A 21,130-nucleotide genomic window follows, 5' to 3' on the forward strand; every position below is an offset into this window, starting at 1 on the left:
ACAGGTGAGCGTAAACCTGCTCGGTGTTTTAGCCAGTACTTTACTGCCCTCTAGCGGTAAAATGACCTCAATAACTCAAAGATACCTGAATGTCTGTATTCATTCATTCTTACTGCAAACTATATAGGAACCAAAAAAAATATTATCTTTTGTGATATAGATTTGGGTTATAAGCGGCAGTGTTAAAAATAAATGCACCTAGAATCGAAGACAAACAAAAAACTGTCCTTTACACCGTGAAATGCACAAACAATACACTAAACAAAGCATGGGTATATAAAACAAAACGTGTACATAAAAAGTATTAACTAGTAACATTGCTACCACTAGTACAAATAAATAAAACTCGTAAGTCTCTGGATTGAAACAAATACCATATATCTTACTGTGAACGGTGAAATATCATTCATTTATTCCCAAGCCTGCACAAACTACATTCTAATCAAGTCATAAAGATTGCTTATCATGTTAGAGCCACTGGCGATACAGTAGTTACTCTTATTGATTCAATTTTATTGGAAAAAAAAAAAAAGCCTTTTCGATTGAAGTGCATAGACGATCTTATTTGCATGTCTAATTTTCTCCCTGGAATGAATGCAGAGGTTATCTAACAGATTAATTGCTAAATGAGAACTTCTTGGCAGGGTGAACAGGCCTGTCGGGTGATTAGTAAACCACATGGGTCTCGTTTAAATCATCCAATCATACACTCTGGTTTCTTCCTCGTGTATACCTGAAATACATTTTTCGGGGGGGATTTTTTCCTCTAAAAATACATTCACAGCCTATTTTAAATGCTGTTTTTTGTTTTGTTTTTACTGTAGTACAGTATAGTTCATATTACTATCTATTCCAACTGCACTTGTAGAACACTTCCTGCTTCCTGTACCAATTAATTTGTTCTTAAATTGAAAGGAACACTTGAAGGAACCATGTAAACTACTCCATGATAAAGTATCACATTCTGTGAGAAGCACAACCAATTCTACCAAAATTATTCCGAATGCCCCCACAACAGGAAGCAATCACAAAAAGGATGAATGAGGTAACAAACTGCTACTGTTGTCATAATCATAAACCATGTTTCATGATCCAGTAAAACCGCGACCACTTTACTTCCTGCTTCATTTTACATTGTGTGTTTTAACTAAGGCATCCAAACTGCAACTCGGGGGCTTTTTGCGGCCCGCCATCCACATTTTAGCAGCCTGCACTGTATACTAAAGTTACATTTTGACATAGCCCTCCATGCTATTGAAAAAAAAAATAATCAAAAGGTTTGGAAGACAGTGTTGGAGTCATGAACAAAAAAGAAATAAATACAAAATTTGCCGATTTGTTGAAGTAAAATGTGTTTTTTTCTCTAAAATGGCTCTTACAGCTTGCTATTTTTCTGTATGCAGCCCATACATAGATACATACAAGCGAACCTTGAGTAGTGCCACTGTATCGCAAATATTATTTCATCCAACATGATCCTTGAGAAAGCTGTCAACACGTCTTGTTTTGTGGCTGTGGCAAAGTTAGCAGCAGGTGTGTTGCCGTTGGCTTGTGTCACAACTGGTTAACACCTCTCATTATTTCTCATGCTCGCCAGGCAGCTGAGACAAACAACGGATGAGTCATCACAAGCAGACTGTGTAACCATAAGGACAAAAGTATTGGGTCATTAGACATGATTGCAAAAGTTGACTTCAAGGAAAGCGTATTCCTGTCATAATTTGCATCTTGACACTTGCAGGTACACAAATGATCCTAAACGTCCCGGTAAAATGAAATATACTTAATCTACTTGGATCTCTGATTGACTGAATTTTAACCCTATTGTTTTGTTCTTCATGGAATATTAAGCACTCATATGTGATGCAAGAATAATCACTAACAGCAGTGCAAAACTGTGTATTCATGTCGTATCATTTTACTACCACTAGAGGGAGCCACAATAATTTACTGTGCATCCCGAATCCATTTGTGAACAGTATGCTGATGCTTTGCAAAAAAAACAACAATGTTTATGTTATGTGCCTGTAGATCAATCCTTATTGAGACTAGAAACATTGTTGACAAACTGAACCAGTGGGTGCTGATTAAAATATTTATTATATAAATAATGATACATGTAAATTGATCTGAAACATGAGCACAGCGATTACATTTTTTTCTAAAATCACCTTAATCAGTAGCGCGATTTAAAAAAAAAAGTTTTTGTCAGCAATTTAAAAAGTTTATAACTCTCTCACAGACTTGATAATGAGAGCACAACGTCACCACCTTGTGGCCTGAATGTGCAATTACACTTCACAGGGCAAAAGCAAAGCATGTTCTCGAGGTCATGCGTGCCGCGTCTTGACTCAAAATACACTCCCTCAGGAGGCCCACGGAAATTACCCACTAATGTAACCATTTATACGATTTCCAAGCCATTATAGTGAAACACAACATCAATGAAACCTGCAAAAAAACGTTTTTACTTGCATGACCCAAACTGTTAAAAGTGTCAGTGTCGCAAAAAGCAGCCGATTTAAGGGTGACAAGCCATTCTCCGAGTGTGCATGAGTAACATTTGATCATCAGCCAGCGTCACAGCTCCACGGTGATGAGCGCACGCCCCTGTGCGCGCGCCACCCGAGACGCGTGGTCAAAGCGGCGATGAGCAATGTGGAGGTCAGTCACTCCTTTTTGCAGCAAACTGAACAGACGTCAACCTAGTCGTTCTTTCCCCGCATATTTATTTATTAATTTTCATTTTTTGCGTTTCAACATCTAGTCTCGGGTTCTGGGCAAGGGAGGCTTTCATAGCAGCACTGTTGCTCTCTTGCGAGACGAGCAGGGGATGCACATGAGCTCCAGGAGAAGAGAGGTACGTGTCCCGCACTTGTCCCGCGTGGGGGGCGACTCTCTATTCAGTGCATGCTTCATCCATCCTCCTCCTCATCATCATCCTCTGTGTCCTCTGCGTGGAGCTCGGCAATGCGGCTCCCCGGACTAGTTTGGGGACAATATTGTCACTTCTTGTCACGCAGCCTGTGAGTGACAAAGCATGAAATCCTAAATTCTTCACAGCATCCATCATCAGCACACATGTGCATGCGTGTCACTTTATTCATGCATTTCTGTCAACTAACTGCTGTTAGGGGACATGATGCAAATAGAACACCGTTACAGCTAGAATCATACATTATGTGACAAAAAGGTTCGCTCTGCTGCTCAACGCTAAATGATACATTGTTACTGGGTTTTATCTTTTGGACCAAAATGACAGTGAGGGAGACTGAAGCCGGATTTGTATGCATTCGAAATAAGGGTGCGCAATATGAGTTTGATTTTCGCACATAATGTTCTGTATATTTAGAGCTTATAAAAGGACCATTTGCATCATTGTGAGGTCCCAAAGAGGCACATTGATTTTCCCAAGTTGAAAAAGTCAACAAGTGAAATTGACAAGCAATTGTGATGAAAAAAATCATGGTACAACAATGTACTTCAGTAGGTCTAAAGATTAACTCTCCAATTAGGAGCTCCGCGCAAAACTGTTGACTCTACAAAAGATAAGCTGTGCTCCAGTGGTGTGTTGCCCTGATTAACATACTGAACATGAGCCTGCCCAGTGACTGATGTGTTGAAGAATGACAGCGTCATAGATGGGGATTATATTTGAATTAGTTCTGTCTTGCAACGGGGTTTCGTGAAAGCACATCGTTTCAGCTGCCGTTATTTCTGCTTATAAAGTGTGATCTGGAACAAAAACACGCAATCCAGGTGACCTTTGATCATTTTCTAACTTCATACCACCCCATCAGAACTAAGATCAAATTAACCATAACCGCATGGTTTAGGGCAAATAGCTTGGTTCATCTATCCCCATTTCTGTTCAATTTTTTTTACATTCCATAGTTGGTTGAAAATTCACTGTCATTTTTTTCATTTTACAAGAACTGAAAGTGGCAGCAAATACGTTGTTGTTGTGTAAATATCAAGTTACATGCAATGTTTCTAATACCATGGCAGCAGCAAGACATTTTGCTTTTCAAATTGAGAGCAAATAAATTGGAGGTTTTTAATAATATGTCCTAGGGCCCTCGCTGGTCTAAATACTGCAAATACTGCAAAGTATTGTTTGTGCAATATTGATTAAGAAGCAAAAGCCATCTTTATTCATGTTGGCCATTATTCCACTTGTTACTGAATGAAAAAGGCACCACAGACTAAAATAAAAAAAGACTTAAAGCTATATCTGTTATCGTATTTTATCAAGCGACTCCAGGACAACATCATCTGTTCAAGTTCTGACTCGTCTGCATCATCGATGACAATATGCACGCATATAAAACTTGCCACGTTTTGCAAACAAATCCTACAACACAATTCAGCTCTTCTAATTTGCTCTTAATCTGAAAAGAAAAACATACTGTTCCCGCCAGGGCAATAAAAAGCATTGAAATAAAATTGGAAACCCTGTTCAAATCGATGTGCTTTGCCATACCCACAAATATCTTTTCCCATTTCTTACAGTGTATAAGTTAGACCTAAGGGTTACGTGAGTGTAGCTGAACTGCACCTTGACCAGTTGCATTTTTCACTAACCAGTTAAGCAGGCTGCGTAAGCGCAAAGCAGTTCTCTTTCCACCGGCACTCCAAAAACCACTTTAGTATTCGCACTGGTGAGACAAGTTTGCGTCTACGGTGTCACAACATGCTCAATCCTGACACACTTTGTTTTATGCATGACATCCTTATTTTTGATTGCTGCACTCGCTGCCACTTGAGCCCCGCCTCCTCCTCCTCCCCCTCCTCCTCCCCCACTGATGGTGTCATGTTTGCCATCTCCCCTGCACAGGTTAGACAGTCACAAGAGAGTCTCCAGCACATCAAGCGCTCTCCTCCGACTTCGCCCCTCCAGTCATCAGTGAAGAAAGGACAAAGATTCTTCAAGCGGGTGTGAATGTGTTTTGAGCGAGCGGTGCCCCCCCAACTTCACATCAAGATGCGGGGGTGCATGTTTGGTTGCCAGAGTAGTGTGTATGTGTGAGGGGGAGTCGCGCTGAGCAGATTATGAGCACGTCCCGCCTTTGGATGCTGAATTGAGAGACGGGAGGTGAACCAGAGGCTGACTGAGGAGTCACCATGGGGCTTGGACAGTCCAGCAAGTCCCCCGTCACGGGTGACACTGACGAGGGTGAGTGGAAACTTTCGAGGATCCCGAAAAGGTAGTCGTCTTCTTGTGCGGCGCAAATCCCCCCAAAAAAATTAATAAATAATGGAGCTCAGCTATGATCTTCACGTTATTGAAATGAAATGGACTTTGATGTAAAAGATATTTCATCTTATACATAAAAAAGGCTTCTGAAAAAGGCTGAAAAAATGAAGGCGGCGAAAAGGTGAAATGTCTTTAAGAACAAAGACAAACCTCATATTGTGATAATTTAATCTGACACTGCTGCTCCATTCCAGTTAGAAAACTTTAAATGAAAACATATGGCTTCCTCACTGCACAGCATGGCTTAATCATGCATAAAGGGTGCAGAGCAGCAACAGTTTTCATATTCATATTTCAAGAAGGCTGCATTAATAATGAATATAATTTAGAGAAGAAATCAGCACAATGTTTCACACATTTTTTAAGGTTAAAATGTTGAAAATATTGCTGCTCCTGTGTTAATGTTCCAAATCAATTTACATTTATTATTATTTATTGGTTAAAATATTTTTTTGCAGCATCAAATGGTTCACTGGATCTTTGTTTCTAGTTTAACTAAGCATTGACTTTTTTTTCGGCACGTCTGAGTCCTATTCACGGTCTTGTCACTTGTATATCGCCTGTTTGTGAGGTAAAGTTCAAAGGCATTCCCCAGAGCAAATTGAGAAAATGATCATAAAACCTTAAGTGTGCCAGAAGAATTCCCAAGACTGGTGTCACAGAAGATGCAAAGTTTTCCCCCTTTGAACTACTCCACCTGGAGAGTCACACACTTTCCCCGCCTTCTCTTTCATCATCATGGCCGTCTTAATATATAGTTCACGTCTTCAAAACCGATCCGCTTGATCAGCGCTTTTCAAGTGGGGATACGAGTACCCCTGGGAGTATGTAAAGACACTTCGTGTGAAATGTGAGATTCTAACAGGTTCTGCAGGTATTAGCAAAACTCATTTACCGGTCTGAGAAGAACACTATTTTTCTTTTCAAATTGAGAGCAAATTAATTGGAACATGATTGCTAAATTGTATGGCGTTTTAAAACATATTCATAGGGCGCATCATTGAAAAAAGGTTGAGAACCGCTGCACATGATGAACTAGAATTTGAGAAAGAAGGAAAATAAATTGCTCGGTTGGACGCGTGGGTCGGTTGCTTCAACATGACGATGTTTCTCGCTGCCAGGGACTGTCCTAAGCTCGGGGCATAACCTCACATCCAATAATGTGATACGTATGCTATTGACGTTAGACTTCAACAGGATTGCATTTTTTTTGGCCTTGGCATTGCTGGACTTTTTTCAGTGGTGCCTTTGATTTTATGACTCATTGCCGGTGATGAGTCCCCCCTAGCGGATCTGCTCTCGTTGGTCTCATTATCAGTCACTGCTCATTGCTTGGCGACCTGACGCAAAGGGTGTGCTTATCAAAAAGAAAAAGTTCAATTGCTGCAGCGAGCTAAGGTCATCGTTAAATATACTGAAAGGGCGATTGCACCAAAAAGTGAAAACTCTCGCTCGATATTGTAATTTGGATTTGAAGTACGTGACACGCTTTGCTTAAAGGATCTGAATGTCGTCAAATAAAGTTTCACGTACATGACAAAAACAGATTGAATGGTGGAAAAAAAAAAAAAACATTTAGAGATTTCTCCAAAAACACCTTACTACTGTATTTTCATTTCCCGGCAATCGAAAGGGAACAGTTGTAGTCAAAGTGTCTGAAAAGAAAAGATTAGCAAATAATTAACAAGTAACTTATAGGTAATGTGTCTCGGGAAAACCTGTCATTTCCTTTCATTTCAGAAATGATTTATAAATGCACATAGAAAATAATACATGTCATAAACACATCATAATCTGACGCTACAGCACAAAATCAAACAGAAGATACACTGTCATGTGGTTTATGGAGGTCGGTAAATATCCTCACAAAAGTTATTACCGTAAAAAATTACCGTATTTTTCGCACTATATGGCGCACGTAAAAGCCTTCAATTTTCTCAAAAGCTGACTGTGCGCCTTATAATCCTGTACACCTTATACAGTGAATAAACCACAAATTCTCATTTTTGGAGGGGCGAAAAAATAAAATAACGGAATCGCCATGTACATTCTTCAATTTTGACCTCTGCATCTCAGTTATAAATGTTTTTTTTTGTTTGTTTTTTTTTTTTTTTGCAAATGCAATTTTACTACACCTTGTTTGAAATCTTGATTGATATGTATATGCTCCAATTTTGAAAAAAAAAAATGTGGGGACAAGGGGCAAAAAAAAAAATGTGAGTTTTTGTAAAAGAAAGTGCGATTTTATAAAATAAATCCATAAACAATTTTTAAATCAACAAAACAATACATTTTCACTTTAAGAATTCGCAGACAAGTAGATGTACTCATTTTTGCACTGTTGAACCATTCACACGTTTAAAAAAAAAATAAAAATAAAGTGTGCTTTTACCGAGCTGCCACTGAACAAAGAAGTTTTTATTTTTGGGAGTCTCCACGATCAGTGTTTGCAAACAGTTAGAATGTGTTGCCCTTTCCTGGGTGAAGATACACCAATTTGAATATATTGATCCAAGTGTGTGGCAGCATCCCAAGCACTATAAATTAAGTCAGTCTGACACCTTGATTTAATCAGAAATGGGTTCCTAAATGATAGATCTGACATTTTCACGACATTTCCTTTATTTACAACAAGGATAGGCTGGCAGCTCTAATATTTCCATTTTTTTCGGTCACTTTCGCCCAGCACACACATCATCGAATTACCGCATCACCGCCACAAATGAAAGCCGCTCCTTTTCCCAAGAAGCAACCTTTATCAACAAAAGAATTCATTAATTACGGCGATCTGATTCGTCATCCGCTTTCATCACCGGTTTCCTCGTCTTTACCGCGTACTTTCTACTCGAGTCTACGCGGTGAGGGGCACTTCCGTGGCTGGCGCATCGTTTTGAATGGGATGAAAAGCCCCTGGCGCTAGAAAGGAAGTAATCCCCTTCGCTCATGTCAGAAAAAGGCGGGGTTGTCTTTATGAGGTCACTGTGAGTTGAAGGGACTTTCTTGAATCCGCCGCCTTGTTATTATTATCAACTCATTGTTAAACATGTATATATGTTTGCACATGTATATATGTTTGGTCAACATAGTCAGCAAACAAATATACCGTATTTTCCGCATTATAAGGCGCACCAGATAAGGCGCACCCTCAATTAATGACATATTTTAAAACCTTTTCCATGTGTAAGGCGCAACGGATTATAAGGCGCACCCTCAATGACATATTTTAACACTTTTTCAATCACAATATAGTAATACTCAAAGTAATAACAATTATAACTCTAAACTCTCAATAGCATAATCTCTCAATGTCAATATGACCAACCTTGTTCAACTTTTAACACACAAATGAAAATGTAAAGCTTACTTTATCAGTTCATTCCCCATCTACGAATCCCAATCTCAATATTGATCCATATATAAGGCGCACCTGACTATAAGGCGCACCATCACCATCAAAAAAAATTAAGGCTTTTAGGTGCGGCTTATAGTGCGGAAAATACGGTACATACATACTGTGTGAGTCGGTAGTAAAAAAATGCATATTGTTTCTATCACAAAATTTGTCATTTATTATAGACTCCCTTAATAAGCTCGTTTGTGAAAAAAAAAATAAATAAATCACTGTAAAACATGTTCAAGTGCAAAGTCTTGGAGTCCATTTGCACACATTATAATTCATTGCTGAAAAAGAAACTAAAAATTGATAACCAAGCCCATAATTCAACTTTTGAGGCTTCATTGAACTTTAGTTTCTTAAAGGGATAGTTTTTTTTTCAGCATTAACATTTTGTCCATATGTCACTTTTTCCCTACACTTAACACATTTTCTGCCAATGGCGATTGATGTTAATGATGCATTTTTTCTGGGCTGGCAGTGAATGAATGAATCCCTTGGAAAACAAACTTCTCCTCTTGCTCTCAACTGAAAATGCCATCACATGTGCTCAGGTCTCAGGTAACGACCAATCGGCTCGGTTTGTGTACTCTTTGCGTCACATGACTGACGGGTGAGCCGCGATTGGTCATTACCTGAGTTTTGAACTTGTCATGCCGTTTGCAGTCAAGAGCAAGTGGACAAATGCTTTTTGAAAGGTATTACCTGCACAGAACAAAATATCAATAGAACTATAGACAAAATATGAATTTTTACTACTGAAAATAAGTCTTTGAGATATGCTCAGGGTTCAAATTAGACTTTCTGTGATCATGCATGAAACCGGTTCATCAAGGCTGATTTTTTACTTTTCTTTGGAGATGTTCGGTTGAATTCCATATTTTGAGGAACGCGTGCACAATGAATAAATTAAAACCTAATTTTCACATGTCGGGGAGCCGTCGTATCCAAATGCATTCAGGGAAAGTTTTCCCAGCTTGCGTCAGATGGTGAGTCCCCATTAATTGATCCAAACGGGGACGTGCGTGCGACGCCGAACCCTGCCAGGACATGTCGTTGATCTCCTCTGAGGATAAAATGCGTATCCCCAACGCGCTATATGTTTTTCACCTCGGGTAACTAGGCGACTGTGCTTAAAACATCTGTTTACTGCTGGTCATGCTTTATTCATTGTGCTCGGCCTCAATTAGCCCGTAGGCTCTGTTGCAAAGGTCGGAGGAACAACATGAGAGCTGATATTTCCTGGTGGATCTATAACTGCTTTATGGGGTTTATATAAAAATAGAATCAATAAAAGGTATTCAGACATAGCCAATATATTATATTAGACTTCATGCAAATGATACATTCTACCCAACGCCTGTTTTGAGGGTCAGCATTATCGCACGAGTGTGATTATTTGCACGAGTGTGATTATTCTTTCATAGCGTCATAGGAATGTTTGCTGTGGCATCACTTCCTTATTTGCGGTATTTACTTGGCGCTGTAAAGTCATTTCATCACGAGAAGCTCCTGAGACCCAGCCGATTATATGGCTTTTGTTGGACAATCCATTTTTTTCTCAGGAAGATAGCAAAATTAATTGCATCCCGTCCAGACACGAGAGACATCGTCAGAAAGGCCAGGGTGTCCTCTGCTGAGCACACAGGGACTTAGTTGTTAGGACCGGTTAGTTTCAATGAGGAAAAAGATAGAGACCAAAAACAAATGTGAACACAGTGGCAAAACTTATGAGTATTTTGTGAGCCATTATGAGCCATTTTGTGTTGTATCTGGTAAATAATCCCACAATTCTCCTATTGGAATTGATTCAGCAAAATGGACGCAGCAATGGATACAAATGAAAAGGTTGGGTTTTCTGGAGGATTTAACAGTGGGGATTACACTCATACAAAAATGGGTTGGTTCATAACCAAAAGCAGTCAGGAAGATTTCATCATCTCGATACGATTTCCACGTGTCAGTCAAACTCAAACTGACAAGCATTTGAGCTCCTCATTTTCAAGATTTCCACACTCGATATATGTCTGTCAAAATGTCAATTACACTCATGTTCATATGTGCGGTAATTATACGCTGTTACTCGTGTTTTCATCATTTAACACAGCATATTAAACCATCCGCCGAAACAATATGACCGCCCCTCCTGAGCTCCCCTCGCAGGCGACGACGTTCAGAAAAAAACATCGAGCAAAGGATCTCAAAGTACTGTAGCTCAGAGGGGAAATTATCATATTTATGCATGGTGTGTGTCTCAGTTTGGTTTGAACGGAATGATGTATGTGTGCATGTGCCCCATTAATATGAATTGTCAATCAGATGTCATGTGGTTCCAAAGCAAATTGAGTAATATACAAATAGGAACAAAGTGTTAAATGACTAACGGCTCAAGATCCAGCAGATGTGTGCATACTGTATAGCGTGCGTAGTTCGCTGTGGTGAATGGTCAGATTGATGTCAAGTGTCCAGCAGCTGGGGAAAATCGCATTGCCTTTGTTGTCATGGTAACTAGAAACAAACAGCCCATCCTGCTTCAAATGGCAGTCACTGCTTGTTGCTGGTTAATGGATGAGAGTGCTGTGTGTGTGTGGCAGTGTGCCTGAGAAGCTTTAATTAAAAAAAAAAAAAGTACAGTGTTTGATCTGCTCGAAAATGTGTCAAAACAAAGCACAATTCATGAAATTAACTAGATTTTTTCTTGTGTTTCACACAGTTAATTTTGACCATTTCCAGATCCTCCGAGCAATAGGAAAAGGAAGCTTTGGAAAGGTGAGCCCATTTCTTTTGTGTATTTTTTAGAATAAGGAAAACATATTTTAATTTCTAATTAGCATGCAAACAGGGAGAAATAAATGTTTTATTCCAGTATTTGTTCAAGTGTAGGAATGGGACTGCCTTAAGAGATGAAGCCACTTTTGAAATCAAAACAAAAAAACTGGCAAAGACATTCAAAAGCCAAAGAAAAAAATAACATGCTTATGGAATTAATCCACTTACAATTCAACTAATATTTGGCAATGTACATAATTTCATCTAAATTCAGTTTAAATGAGTGGTTAGACTTAAGCAGCAAATGTTCAAAATCACAGAGCATTAGTGTGGGTGTCAGTAGTTAGTTAGATTCCTAAACGCCACAGAGAAATACTGTAAAAATAAATAAATCATTTCACGTTTCTAACACAATTTCTACTGTAGGGGTTTTCAAATGGGGGTAGGTGAAAGCACTTCAGATGGAACGTGGGATTTGAACAGTTCCTACAAGTCTAATTTAATTCTTTTTAACGCTGTGACAGAAACCATGGATTTTTCCTTTCAAATTAAGAGCAAATTCATTGGAGCATGAAGCCACTTATTGCTAAACCGTGTTATCATGCGAAACGTCATGTCTTTATTTTGTTAAAGTTCACACACGTGATCTTTCGATCAATCAAAACCACCTAAACCAAAGTTGAATAAAACAGACACTTTTTGACACAGCACTCTGTTTAAAGTCATTTTTTCAAATCCATATTTCAGCCAACGTGATGGCTTATAACAATGTGCAAGTCTAAGCCAAGTGTACACAGCATCAACATTCTGTCTGCCGGCAGATAAGCAGTCTAATCACGGTACATGTGAAGCTGCTCAATGGGGGGAGTGATGTGATCAGGGTCTGGCTGATTAACCGTGCCAGCTGCTCCACAGAAAACTCTCTCGGATAACAGATAGCAGTAATCACTAGCTTATTGACGCTTGTAGCACGGCTGCACGTCTCCGGTGCGGCTATAGCGTCCCTGTCAAAAGATGCTACGCACCCGGATGCAGCATTTCTTTGATGGATACCCAATTTAGGCCAAACCATCAACCTTGACTGTATTTTGCATGGTGAAGACGGTATGATAAAGAACAATATCGCACATCTGGCGTTTCATCATTTGTCACGTATGAACAAGCTTGTGTTTGCCGTGGCCAATCCATGGCGCCATCTCCAAGCAGAGGAGCAGTTAGAATTACAGGCAGCTCCACTGACAGGAGGAGGAAATCCCTCCTTTCTTGCGCCGTGCGTTTTTTTAATCCACCTTCGGCGGAAAATGCTAATCTCCCATTCCCTTAAAAGGGAAATCAACCCCAAATTTTGCTGTTTGCCTGTTACTAGTTAAAACAGGATATTCTGATTAATATTCTGTGGGTGGAATATGACTTAGGCAGCAAAATCCAGCCATCTATTTTGAGGATGCATGATAACTATTGAATAAGTGAGAACGAATGTCGCTTGTCAGGGGGCGTCATCAGTAAATTACAAGGATATTGAAAGCCACGTCACACATACTTAGATTGGTGTGGTTACTGTATGGAAGAGGTGTCCAAATTATGGCCCAGGGCCCATTTGTGACCCACCATCCACTTTTTAGCAGCAAAATGGCCAAACAGATGGATTTGCATACTTTTTTCATTCTCTACAAGTGTAACATTAATATTCGATTTTTGGTTTGACTTCCCCTTGCTCTGTACCGTCTTGCACACTGATTACTATGCACCTTGTTTTGGACATACAGACCACATTGGCTTCATGACTTCAATTGTATTCCTGAATTTAAAAGGGGAAGAAAAAAAAAAGCTTTGTTTGCCATGCTCAATATTCATTATACCTTCAAGATCTAAAGATTATCTTGCATTCAAAGAGTTGCCTTCTTCTCAGGTGTGCATTGTGCAGAAGAAAGACACGAAGAAGATGTATGCCATGAAGTACATGAACAAGCTGAAATGTGTGGAACGGAACGAAGTGAGGAACGTCCTTAAAGAGCTGCAGATCATGCAGAACCTGGAGCATCCATTCCTGGTTAACATCTGGTAAAATCAACTATTTCCCTAAAAGTGCGGTTGTGCTAATAGCTATCCGATTATTAGGTTTCACTTGTGAAGGAGATAGCAGTTTCAATACGTTCCGGTCAAAAGTTAAGGAAGATGTTCTAATGCAGTGTTTCGTCATGTGAAAATGTCCTCAATTTTTCATAGTAGAGGACATCCTTGCCTGTGCGATATTGCCTGGTGTTTTTGCAGGAGTTAATAGCTTGAGCGGTTTTATTTGAGGCGTTTCCAAACTATTGACTGTGACTATACAATGTAAGAAAACTGCTTTTGTGAAAACCTCTAGAGTAGTCTGTCATTGATTTCCACTTTGTCGGCCTCCCGTCATAACCACAGCGACCATTTCCCAAGACGTCGCCATCACGGCGCTGTCCATCAACGCAATGAAATACACTCAAAAGAGAAAATGACCCATTAAAGGAACGCACAGTCCATTGAACTGTGAGTCATGGACACCCACAATCCTCAGTGTGCATCATCTACCCCTTTGAAGTAGCAAAAAGGAAAATTGTAGTTTGCTTGCTCATCGCAAGCTTCAACTCTTCGCGTCCCATTTGCCTCACTGCATTCGGAGAATTTAAGGACACAGCCTTCGGATTACGAATGCTCCGGATGAGTCATCGGTTACTTTTAAACAACTTGATCCTCATCATTTCAAATAGCGTTGAGCACCAAGAATGCCATCTTGGAGCTCGTTCACATGTGTGTCTTGTTTCTGTCTGAAAGGCTTCATTTATTTTTGATGAGCGCACCACCTCTGCCCTCCAGAGGAGAGGAAAAACTGGCACAGCTGAATCAAAATGAATAACCTCCTCGGTCCCTCGCCGTCTTTTTGCATCAAATGCGCACACTTTGTTTATATTTATGACTGTCTTGGATGGGATCCCCCGGAACAACCCTTGCATCACGCCATATCTTTCAAAAACACTGCCCCGCTCTGTCGGAGAGATTGCTTTGAGAGAACCCCGGCAAAAAAAACCGCCATAAACACGTCAAAGAGGATGGGATAGGAAAGGACAGCTGAGCTTGGAGGAGGATCCAGACCCGGTTTGCGCACGGACTTATGAGACAAACAATGACAGCGCATGTTTTGTGGCATGCTACGTGGGACATAAGGGTGGTGGAAGCGTCTGCAAGTGAATGCTTTTGGCAGTGGAAACTCCGCCTATGGGAGGGGTGCTTTCCTCCGGAGATGTGCTTGGGTCAGCGGCTTGCCAGCTCGCCCACTCTGGCGCTTGTGTTGAGCTGGCATATGTTTGTCCCCAGTTTAGCGCTCAAGGTTGAAGACTGAGATTACCTGCAGACAAATGAACCGGACCAATCCTGCTATGTGGAGAAAAATGGGGTTTCTCTCCTTTATGGATCGTGAATTTGAAAAATAACCGTTTATTTGACTCCATTAATCAACCGTCTGTTGTTTATGGACTAAAAAGTTCATTTAGGAGTCAAGAAAATAATTCTGCTCACTCTTGAAATTGAAAAGACAAAGAAACAAATCATTGGACTCACTAGGTCAAATCCCCAAAACGCTTTTATAAAACATTTCCTCCTGTCACATCTTCTAAAGCTAATCTCGCGAAGAAACGCATGCTTCTCGAGTAATTGCACAACTGCTACAGCGCTCAAACTGTAGAATGAAAAGTAAAAGCTTCACTTGCCTGCAGGGGGGTGGGGGGCTGTTTTGTGCCAGCCATTTACAAAAGTTTTACATAAAGACACTCTTTGTTATCCTCTATTTCTGTCTGCTACCCTTCAGAAAGCACCACTAACCCTTCCTCATGAAAGCAGTGACACATGACAAAAGCATCTCCTCCAAGAATAGCCTTTAGGTAATGGATAGAGAGTATTCCAAAATGTACAGAGAATATAGCATATATAAAAACAATTCAATTCGTTCATTGTGTCAATTATAAAAAAATATATATATAATAAACGAAATGAAAGTTCCATCTACCAAATTTTCGGTGTAAAATCTGATGCAACTGAGTTTGATGTGGGTTGTCTGTGACAAAAATTTTTTTTTTTGCTTAATTGTCGCTGCTGCGGCTCAGAGACGGGTCTGGATAATAGCTGGGAAAATATGTTACTTACTAGTCAAGGTCAGTATTGCACTGTAAGTTTGCATAATTCCATGACGTCATCCTCACAAAAAATAAAAATACTGAACTTATACATTACCACAAAGATGGAAATACGATTAAATGGACTGCATGACTTTTTTGCAATAATAAGTTTTATAAGTGTAATGGTAAAACTGAAGATTTATTCTGTTTTTCAAGTCTTTTTTTTTTCCTTGATATTGCTGAATCATCCAAGTTGTAAGTATCCTCTGTAATAAGATCAAATTCCTTTTTGTGAAGAATTGATAGACAGTTACGTTGTGATAAACCGTTGGGGTTGCGCTGATAAATTTCTATTAAATTTGAAAGGGAGGAAAGGAGTCTCTCGTAAGGACATTATCCTGTGAGCTGCTGCGAGACTTCCATTATCCAAGTGGCCTGCGGTGCCTCTGCCTCTCTAAAAGCTCCATGCAGGATGCTCCCTCAGGATTGGCTGCCTGGAGGCCACAAAGCGGTCACATTCAAACACATGTGAGGAGAGACAGCAAAAAAAAAAAAAGAAAGAGAAAGAAAGAAAAACAGGGATAGCTAAAGGAGAAAATGTTAGCAAAGCGGGAAGAAATCCAGAAGTGCTTGTCCTCATTCCGATTGTTGCTCTGTGAACACAAAAGCAACACTCTGCTAATGGATGTTCAAGAACATGAACTATTTGTTCTTCTTTTTTCTTTCCTTTTTTCCCCATTGTCTGAGAAAAAGTTAGAAAAAAAACACACACATAAAGGAAGCAGCGAGGCGTTAGGAGGATAGTCCATGAATCCATTTTCCACTTATTCCAGCTGACTGGAGAACACACTGGACTGGAGGCAAGCCAATCACAGGGCACATATAGACAAGCGTTCAATTCAGACAATTTTGAATTGTCACTTAACTCTTTCGGTGCCATGGACGAGAATTCTCGTCTTTCAAAATAGTAATAACAATAATATTACAATTCTCGTCAGATTCAGTTTTTTTTTTTTTGTGGGGGGTAGCTGACACCCTTGCCTAATGCATTGCAGCATTGAGCGTTGTAGTGATAACCGTGACCATTGGATGGCAGTGTTTCTACACATACAACATAGCTATTACTAACATGCAATTCAAAGTAAGGATTGGAAATCAATCTTTCATATGACACCACCCATATTTACAAAGACATCAAACACAATATTCTGTCGGCCTTGAAATATTTGAGAAACACAGACTTAACCAAACCTCACATGAAGGTTTATTTTTAATGTAGGAGGAAGATAAAAGAACGCTTTACCTCAATGGGTGTAGTAATTAAGGGGAAAATCCCTAAATCTACATTTGAAATAATTAAATAACTGTTTATGAGAGCATTACTGTGCCAATCAAGCAATTCAATGTTTCTGCTAAATGCACGTGACAGCTCTGACTCATCGTAACCTTGACTAACTGGGTTGAAATGGATTTACTCTCTACTCATGAGTTTCTGTGATGCAGAGCCGGAGAGAGTGAAATATTGAGAGATAATTAGGCTATTAAAATGATTAATGTAGTGGAACATCTTTAGTAGGCTCACACGACTGACTACGAGCTCAGCAATTTTCATCTGCGCCTTGCATATATTGTAATTTTTTTAGTATTTTTTTGTTTGTGAAATTATCTGCAGATGAGAGACGTATTATCATGAAAAATTTTAGGCAATTCAAAACTGGAATTAAAGAAGAATGGAGATGGCTTATTTTCCTATTAGATGTGTGATGGAAAAAATGTACTGTTTTGCTATGCAGTATTTTATTTATTTTTTTGACATAACTTCACGTAGAGTTTTCCTCTTGTCACTCAGCCTCAGTCAACAATCAGGGGCATTTGTTTTTGGCTTTTATTTCTTGACACATTTGGGCTATCCTACGAAGTCCCGATGTGCTCAGTAGAGGACATGCAGGCCTTGCCGATGATGTCACATGTGTGTGGGAGGATGCAATAAAATTAGCTGTCTTGTTGAGATGAAATGGACACAAGTGGACACAATAGTGGACAAGTAGCCTGAACCTCAGAAGGATGCAGGAATATTTTTCATGTAAATGCCCAATGTATTTCAATATGTTGATTATTTTTTCGATTCATAGGTTTCAATTTCTACCCTTTTGTTAAAAAAAAAAAAACTTTTTTTTTCCAAATTGACATTGCTGCAGATTTGTATTTTTTTTTAATTTAGGAATTGCTACTTGGATTGACACAATGGACATTTTTAATACAACTCACTGCAATTCTAAAGCTGTGCCATAAGTCGCAGCAAGAAAAGTGCAAAGGCAAAGTGTGTATCCTCTTTCCAACCTTGACAGATATTCTTTCAACCCTCCGAGGCCAATCAAATGTGACATGGTCTCAGCATCATCTGAGCCTTAACAAACAATTTGGAGTCAGCTCAATAAATGACCACCCATGCAGCAGACTCACCTTTCCAAAAAACAACAACGCAACTTGCCAGTCTGAGAGCTACGAGTTACGTTTGAATGAGGCTGGATGTTTCGAGTTTATCTTTTCAAAGGGAAGGAGCGGTTTGGCCTCAGCGAGAAGCTTGAATGGCAATCATTGCAACAGCAAAGCAGTGAGCTGCATGCTGATTCCGACTTCCTCCCTCTCGGCGTGGCGCTCGGCCAATGCTGGATGACAACATGGAGCATTATTATCCAGACGTTGCCTTTCACACAAATAAGAGCGATTGGGAAATGTAATAAAAATCCTGCAGGTACGATGGAGTGGATATTGAATTTCACATCTACAATGGAATGTGTTTACGCGCAGGACCGAGGCTGTTAGAGTTCATGAAGACTAATAAAAAAGCTAGAGCTAAAATTGAAAATCATTTTTGCTGATGAAATTAAATAAAACTCACTCACTGCCGGCCTAGTTCAAATGGAACTGTGACGTCTATAACCGGCATTGGTGGTGAATGGGTTAAAACCAAATTGCACATTCATGCGATTAGCTTTCATTTTTGTTCATTGTACATGAGCATTTGGGATTCATTTCAATGTATTTTTATATATGCAACTGCACTCTGTGAAACAGATTCTTATTCTATATTTATATTTACAATCAGAGCAGTGCTTTGAATTTCATTGTATACCTGCTATACAATGACAATTCTACATATTTTGGCACAGTATTAAAAAAGCAAAACAAATCTAAACCTAATGCAAATTCAACTAAAATGAAGCATTCGAAAACGCAAACCTTCTCTAAACCCCGGCTAAGACCACCTGAATGTCAAAAATGAAAGTCCAAAATGAAATTAAGGGGAACTATAATGACACATTCAAAACTATTATACTCTTGTCTCTTGTCTCTGCTCACTTCTGCCCCGCCTTCCACACCCTGCAGGTATTCCTTCCAGGATGAGGAGGACATGTTCATGGTGGTGGATTTGCTCCTGGGTGGAGACCTGCGCTACCACCTGCAGCAGAACGTCCACTTCTCCGAGAGCACGGTCAAGCTGTACATCTGCGAACTGGCCTTGGCCCTGGGCTACCTGCGCTCTAAGCACATCATACACAGGTGCGGTATTTCCTCATTCGGCCTCACTTTTCATTGGAAAATGAGAATCAGAGGCGGAGCAGCGTCGCAAGGCTGTTTTTACAGGTTCCGCTGCATTTCCCTCCTGGCTGTCCACTTTGATTTTATTTAGTCATTAAAAGACTGCTTAGTCAATGTGTAGAAAGGTTAAAATAGCTTGACACAAAGGTCCCACCCTATACGAGCGTTATCCCTGGGCTGCAGACTGGCTACTATAAAATGTGCAAGATAAAGGCTTATTTAATTTGTAAACTGCAGGTTAAGTGCTTTTTAAGCAGGGCGAGCCACATGGCGGCTTCTGCCAAACTCTATTGGGGGAACAAAAAGTCCTCAAATCCTCAACTAAGTGAGCCGCCTCTCAGGGTGATTAATCCTGCCTTTTAAAGTTATTTAATCTCCCTCGCGGCAACTATACTTTCCCTGAAAAGTCTGTTTTTTGCATTGTTGAATCCAGATATTAATCTACACTGTATTGTCTGATACAACATAAATCTCACCCTCTTAAGTCTTCATTTTTTCTTGTGTTCATATCCGTTAATTATATATTTGTTGTTGGTAAGTCAAGGATGTTCAAATTTCCCACATTGTGAGTGGTCAGTGAACCCAAGAGCTAGTGTCACGTTGAATCGCTTGAAGCAGTTTTTCCTTTTCGTCGCAACGAACCTCAAGTTAATTTGACCATAAATACAATGCAATTTATAAAGGAGTCAAATTGAGTACATTTCCGTGTTCTCTAACCGGTGCACTCTTCAATGAATCAGCTGGGGACATCACAACTTTGACATGATCCTTTCCGTTTTAGTAATATTCCAGCGTGTGAACAAGGACGGACTTGAATGTTGGTTCGGTCTGCTCGCTTCTTTTATTGAAAATGACGCCGTAACAACCTCAGCTAACATGACCCACTGTTAGCTTCAACAGGCACCGGCTGTGGACAGCCGACTGACGTTTGCCTATTACGGTAATTTTTGTCAAAACACATCTTATATGTTCTTATTCTAATGTTTAAGTTACCGTACTTTTGGCCTTCGGTAAAACAAAATAATTTGCCATATACTGAAAAAATAAACTATGAAATAAAATTAAGAATATTAATCTATCACATACATCATTTAGGCTTCAATCAAATTAAAAACATTCAATTGGTATAACCTAAATGTTTTAGCAACATGTAAAACATATTTTTGCGAAATTGGATTAATGAGATAACAAAAAGACGTCTGAGTATAATCAGCAAATTGTCATTTTATCTAAAGCATTATTGTACATTATATTTGTCATAATAATGAATTAAAAAAATTCATTATTAGTACTTAAAGTACCCAACTCAGCCATGGGTAGTTTATATTGTATTAAAATTAATGTGCAGGATATACAGCACTGAAAAAAGGTAAGCAATCGATCTAGTAAGCGACATCTTGACTTTTTTACCAAGTAATTGTAAAAATGGAGAGAGAAAAAACAGAAATGATTCCATGTTGGTTTAACCAGGCTGAAATGACTTCAATTGCCAACCAAACAATGGAGCTCTCTCTCTCTCTCAGCATCCTACCTGACATTTAGCGCCATACAAAACCAGCTCAAAATGATTCTAGGTTCACTCATGTGAACGCCCGCGTATATTTTTAGCATAAAAACCCTCAATGGAACATTTTATTGTTCCACTTTTCGAAGCGTAACGTCCACTACTCAAGAAGAAGCAAAGCCCGCGTTCCATCAAGATGACTAACAGGAAACATCACAGTGATGGAGAACAAAAATAAATGACGCCAACTAATGAGTTAGCGAGATTGAATGACCTCATCGGCGCTCTTAAACATCAGGCAGCGTGAGAAGAGAAATAAAACGGGACCGAGTATTAAGTCGAGAAATTCTTTCACTCCATTGAGGGAGATTTAAATGTAACCATATATTGAAGCGATCTTTTCTATTTTCGTGCCGGCGGGGACAGACTTGCCAGCCGATGCGCTGATAGAATCAACATCA

General features: G+C 39.5%; 1 protein-coding gene across 2 annotated transcripts in view; it reads left to right on the forward strand.

Annotated features, from left to right (window-relative positions):
• The first annotated feature begins 2,614 nt into the window (after positions 1-2,614).
• stk32a (serine/threonine kinase 32A) overlaps positions 2,615-21,130 on the forward strand; it is a 36,339-nt gene continuing 17,823 nt past the window's right edge. The window contains exons 1-6 of one of the 2 annotated variants that reach the window (XM_088441421.1): positions 2,615-2,664; positions 2,768-2,860; positions 4,838-5,176; positions 11,365-11,420; positions 13,330-13,481; positions 18,953-19,126. In XM_088441421.1, coding sequence (XP_088297547.1) covers positions 5,125-5,176; positions 11,365-11,420; positions 13,330-13,481; positions 18,953-19,126 — 434 coding nt within the window. In that variant the 5' untranslated portion in view covers positions 2,615-2,664; positions 2,768-2,860; positions 4,838-5,124. Of the gene's footprint in view, positions 2,665-2,685; positions 2,861-4,837; positions 5,177-11,364; positions 11,421-13,329; positions 13,482-18,952; positions 19,127-21,130 lie in introns of those variants that run through there. The other variant, XM_088441422.1, reaches the window with a different exon arrangement.

This window comes from Hippichthys cyanospilos, chromosome 18 (genome assembly GCF_059441005.1).
Source record: "Hippichthys cyanospilos isolate Australia breed blue-spotted pipefish chromosome 18, RoL_Hcya_1.0, whole genome shotgun sequence".
In the NCBI taxonomy this organism is placed as follows: Eukaryota; Metazoa; Chordata; class Actinopteri; order Syngnathiformes; family Syngnathidae; genus Hippichthys; species Hippichthys cyanospilos.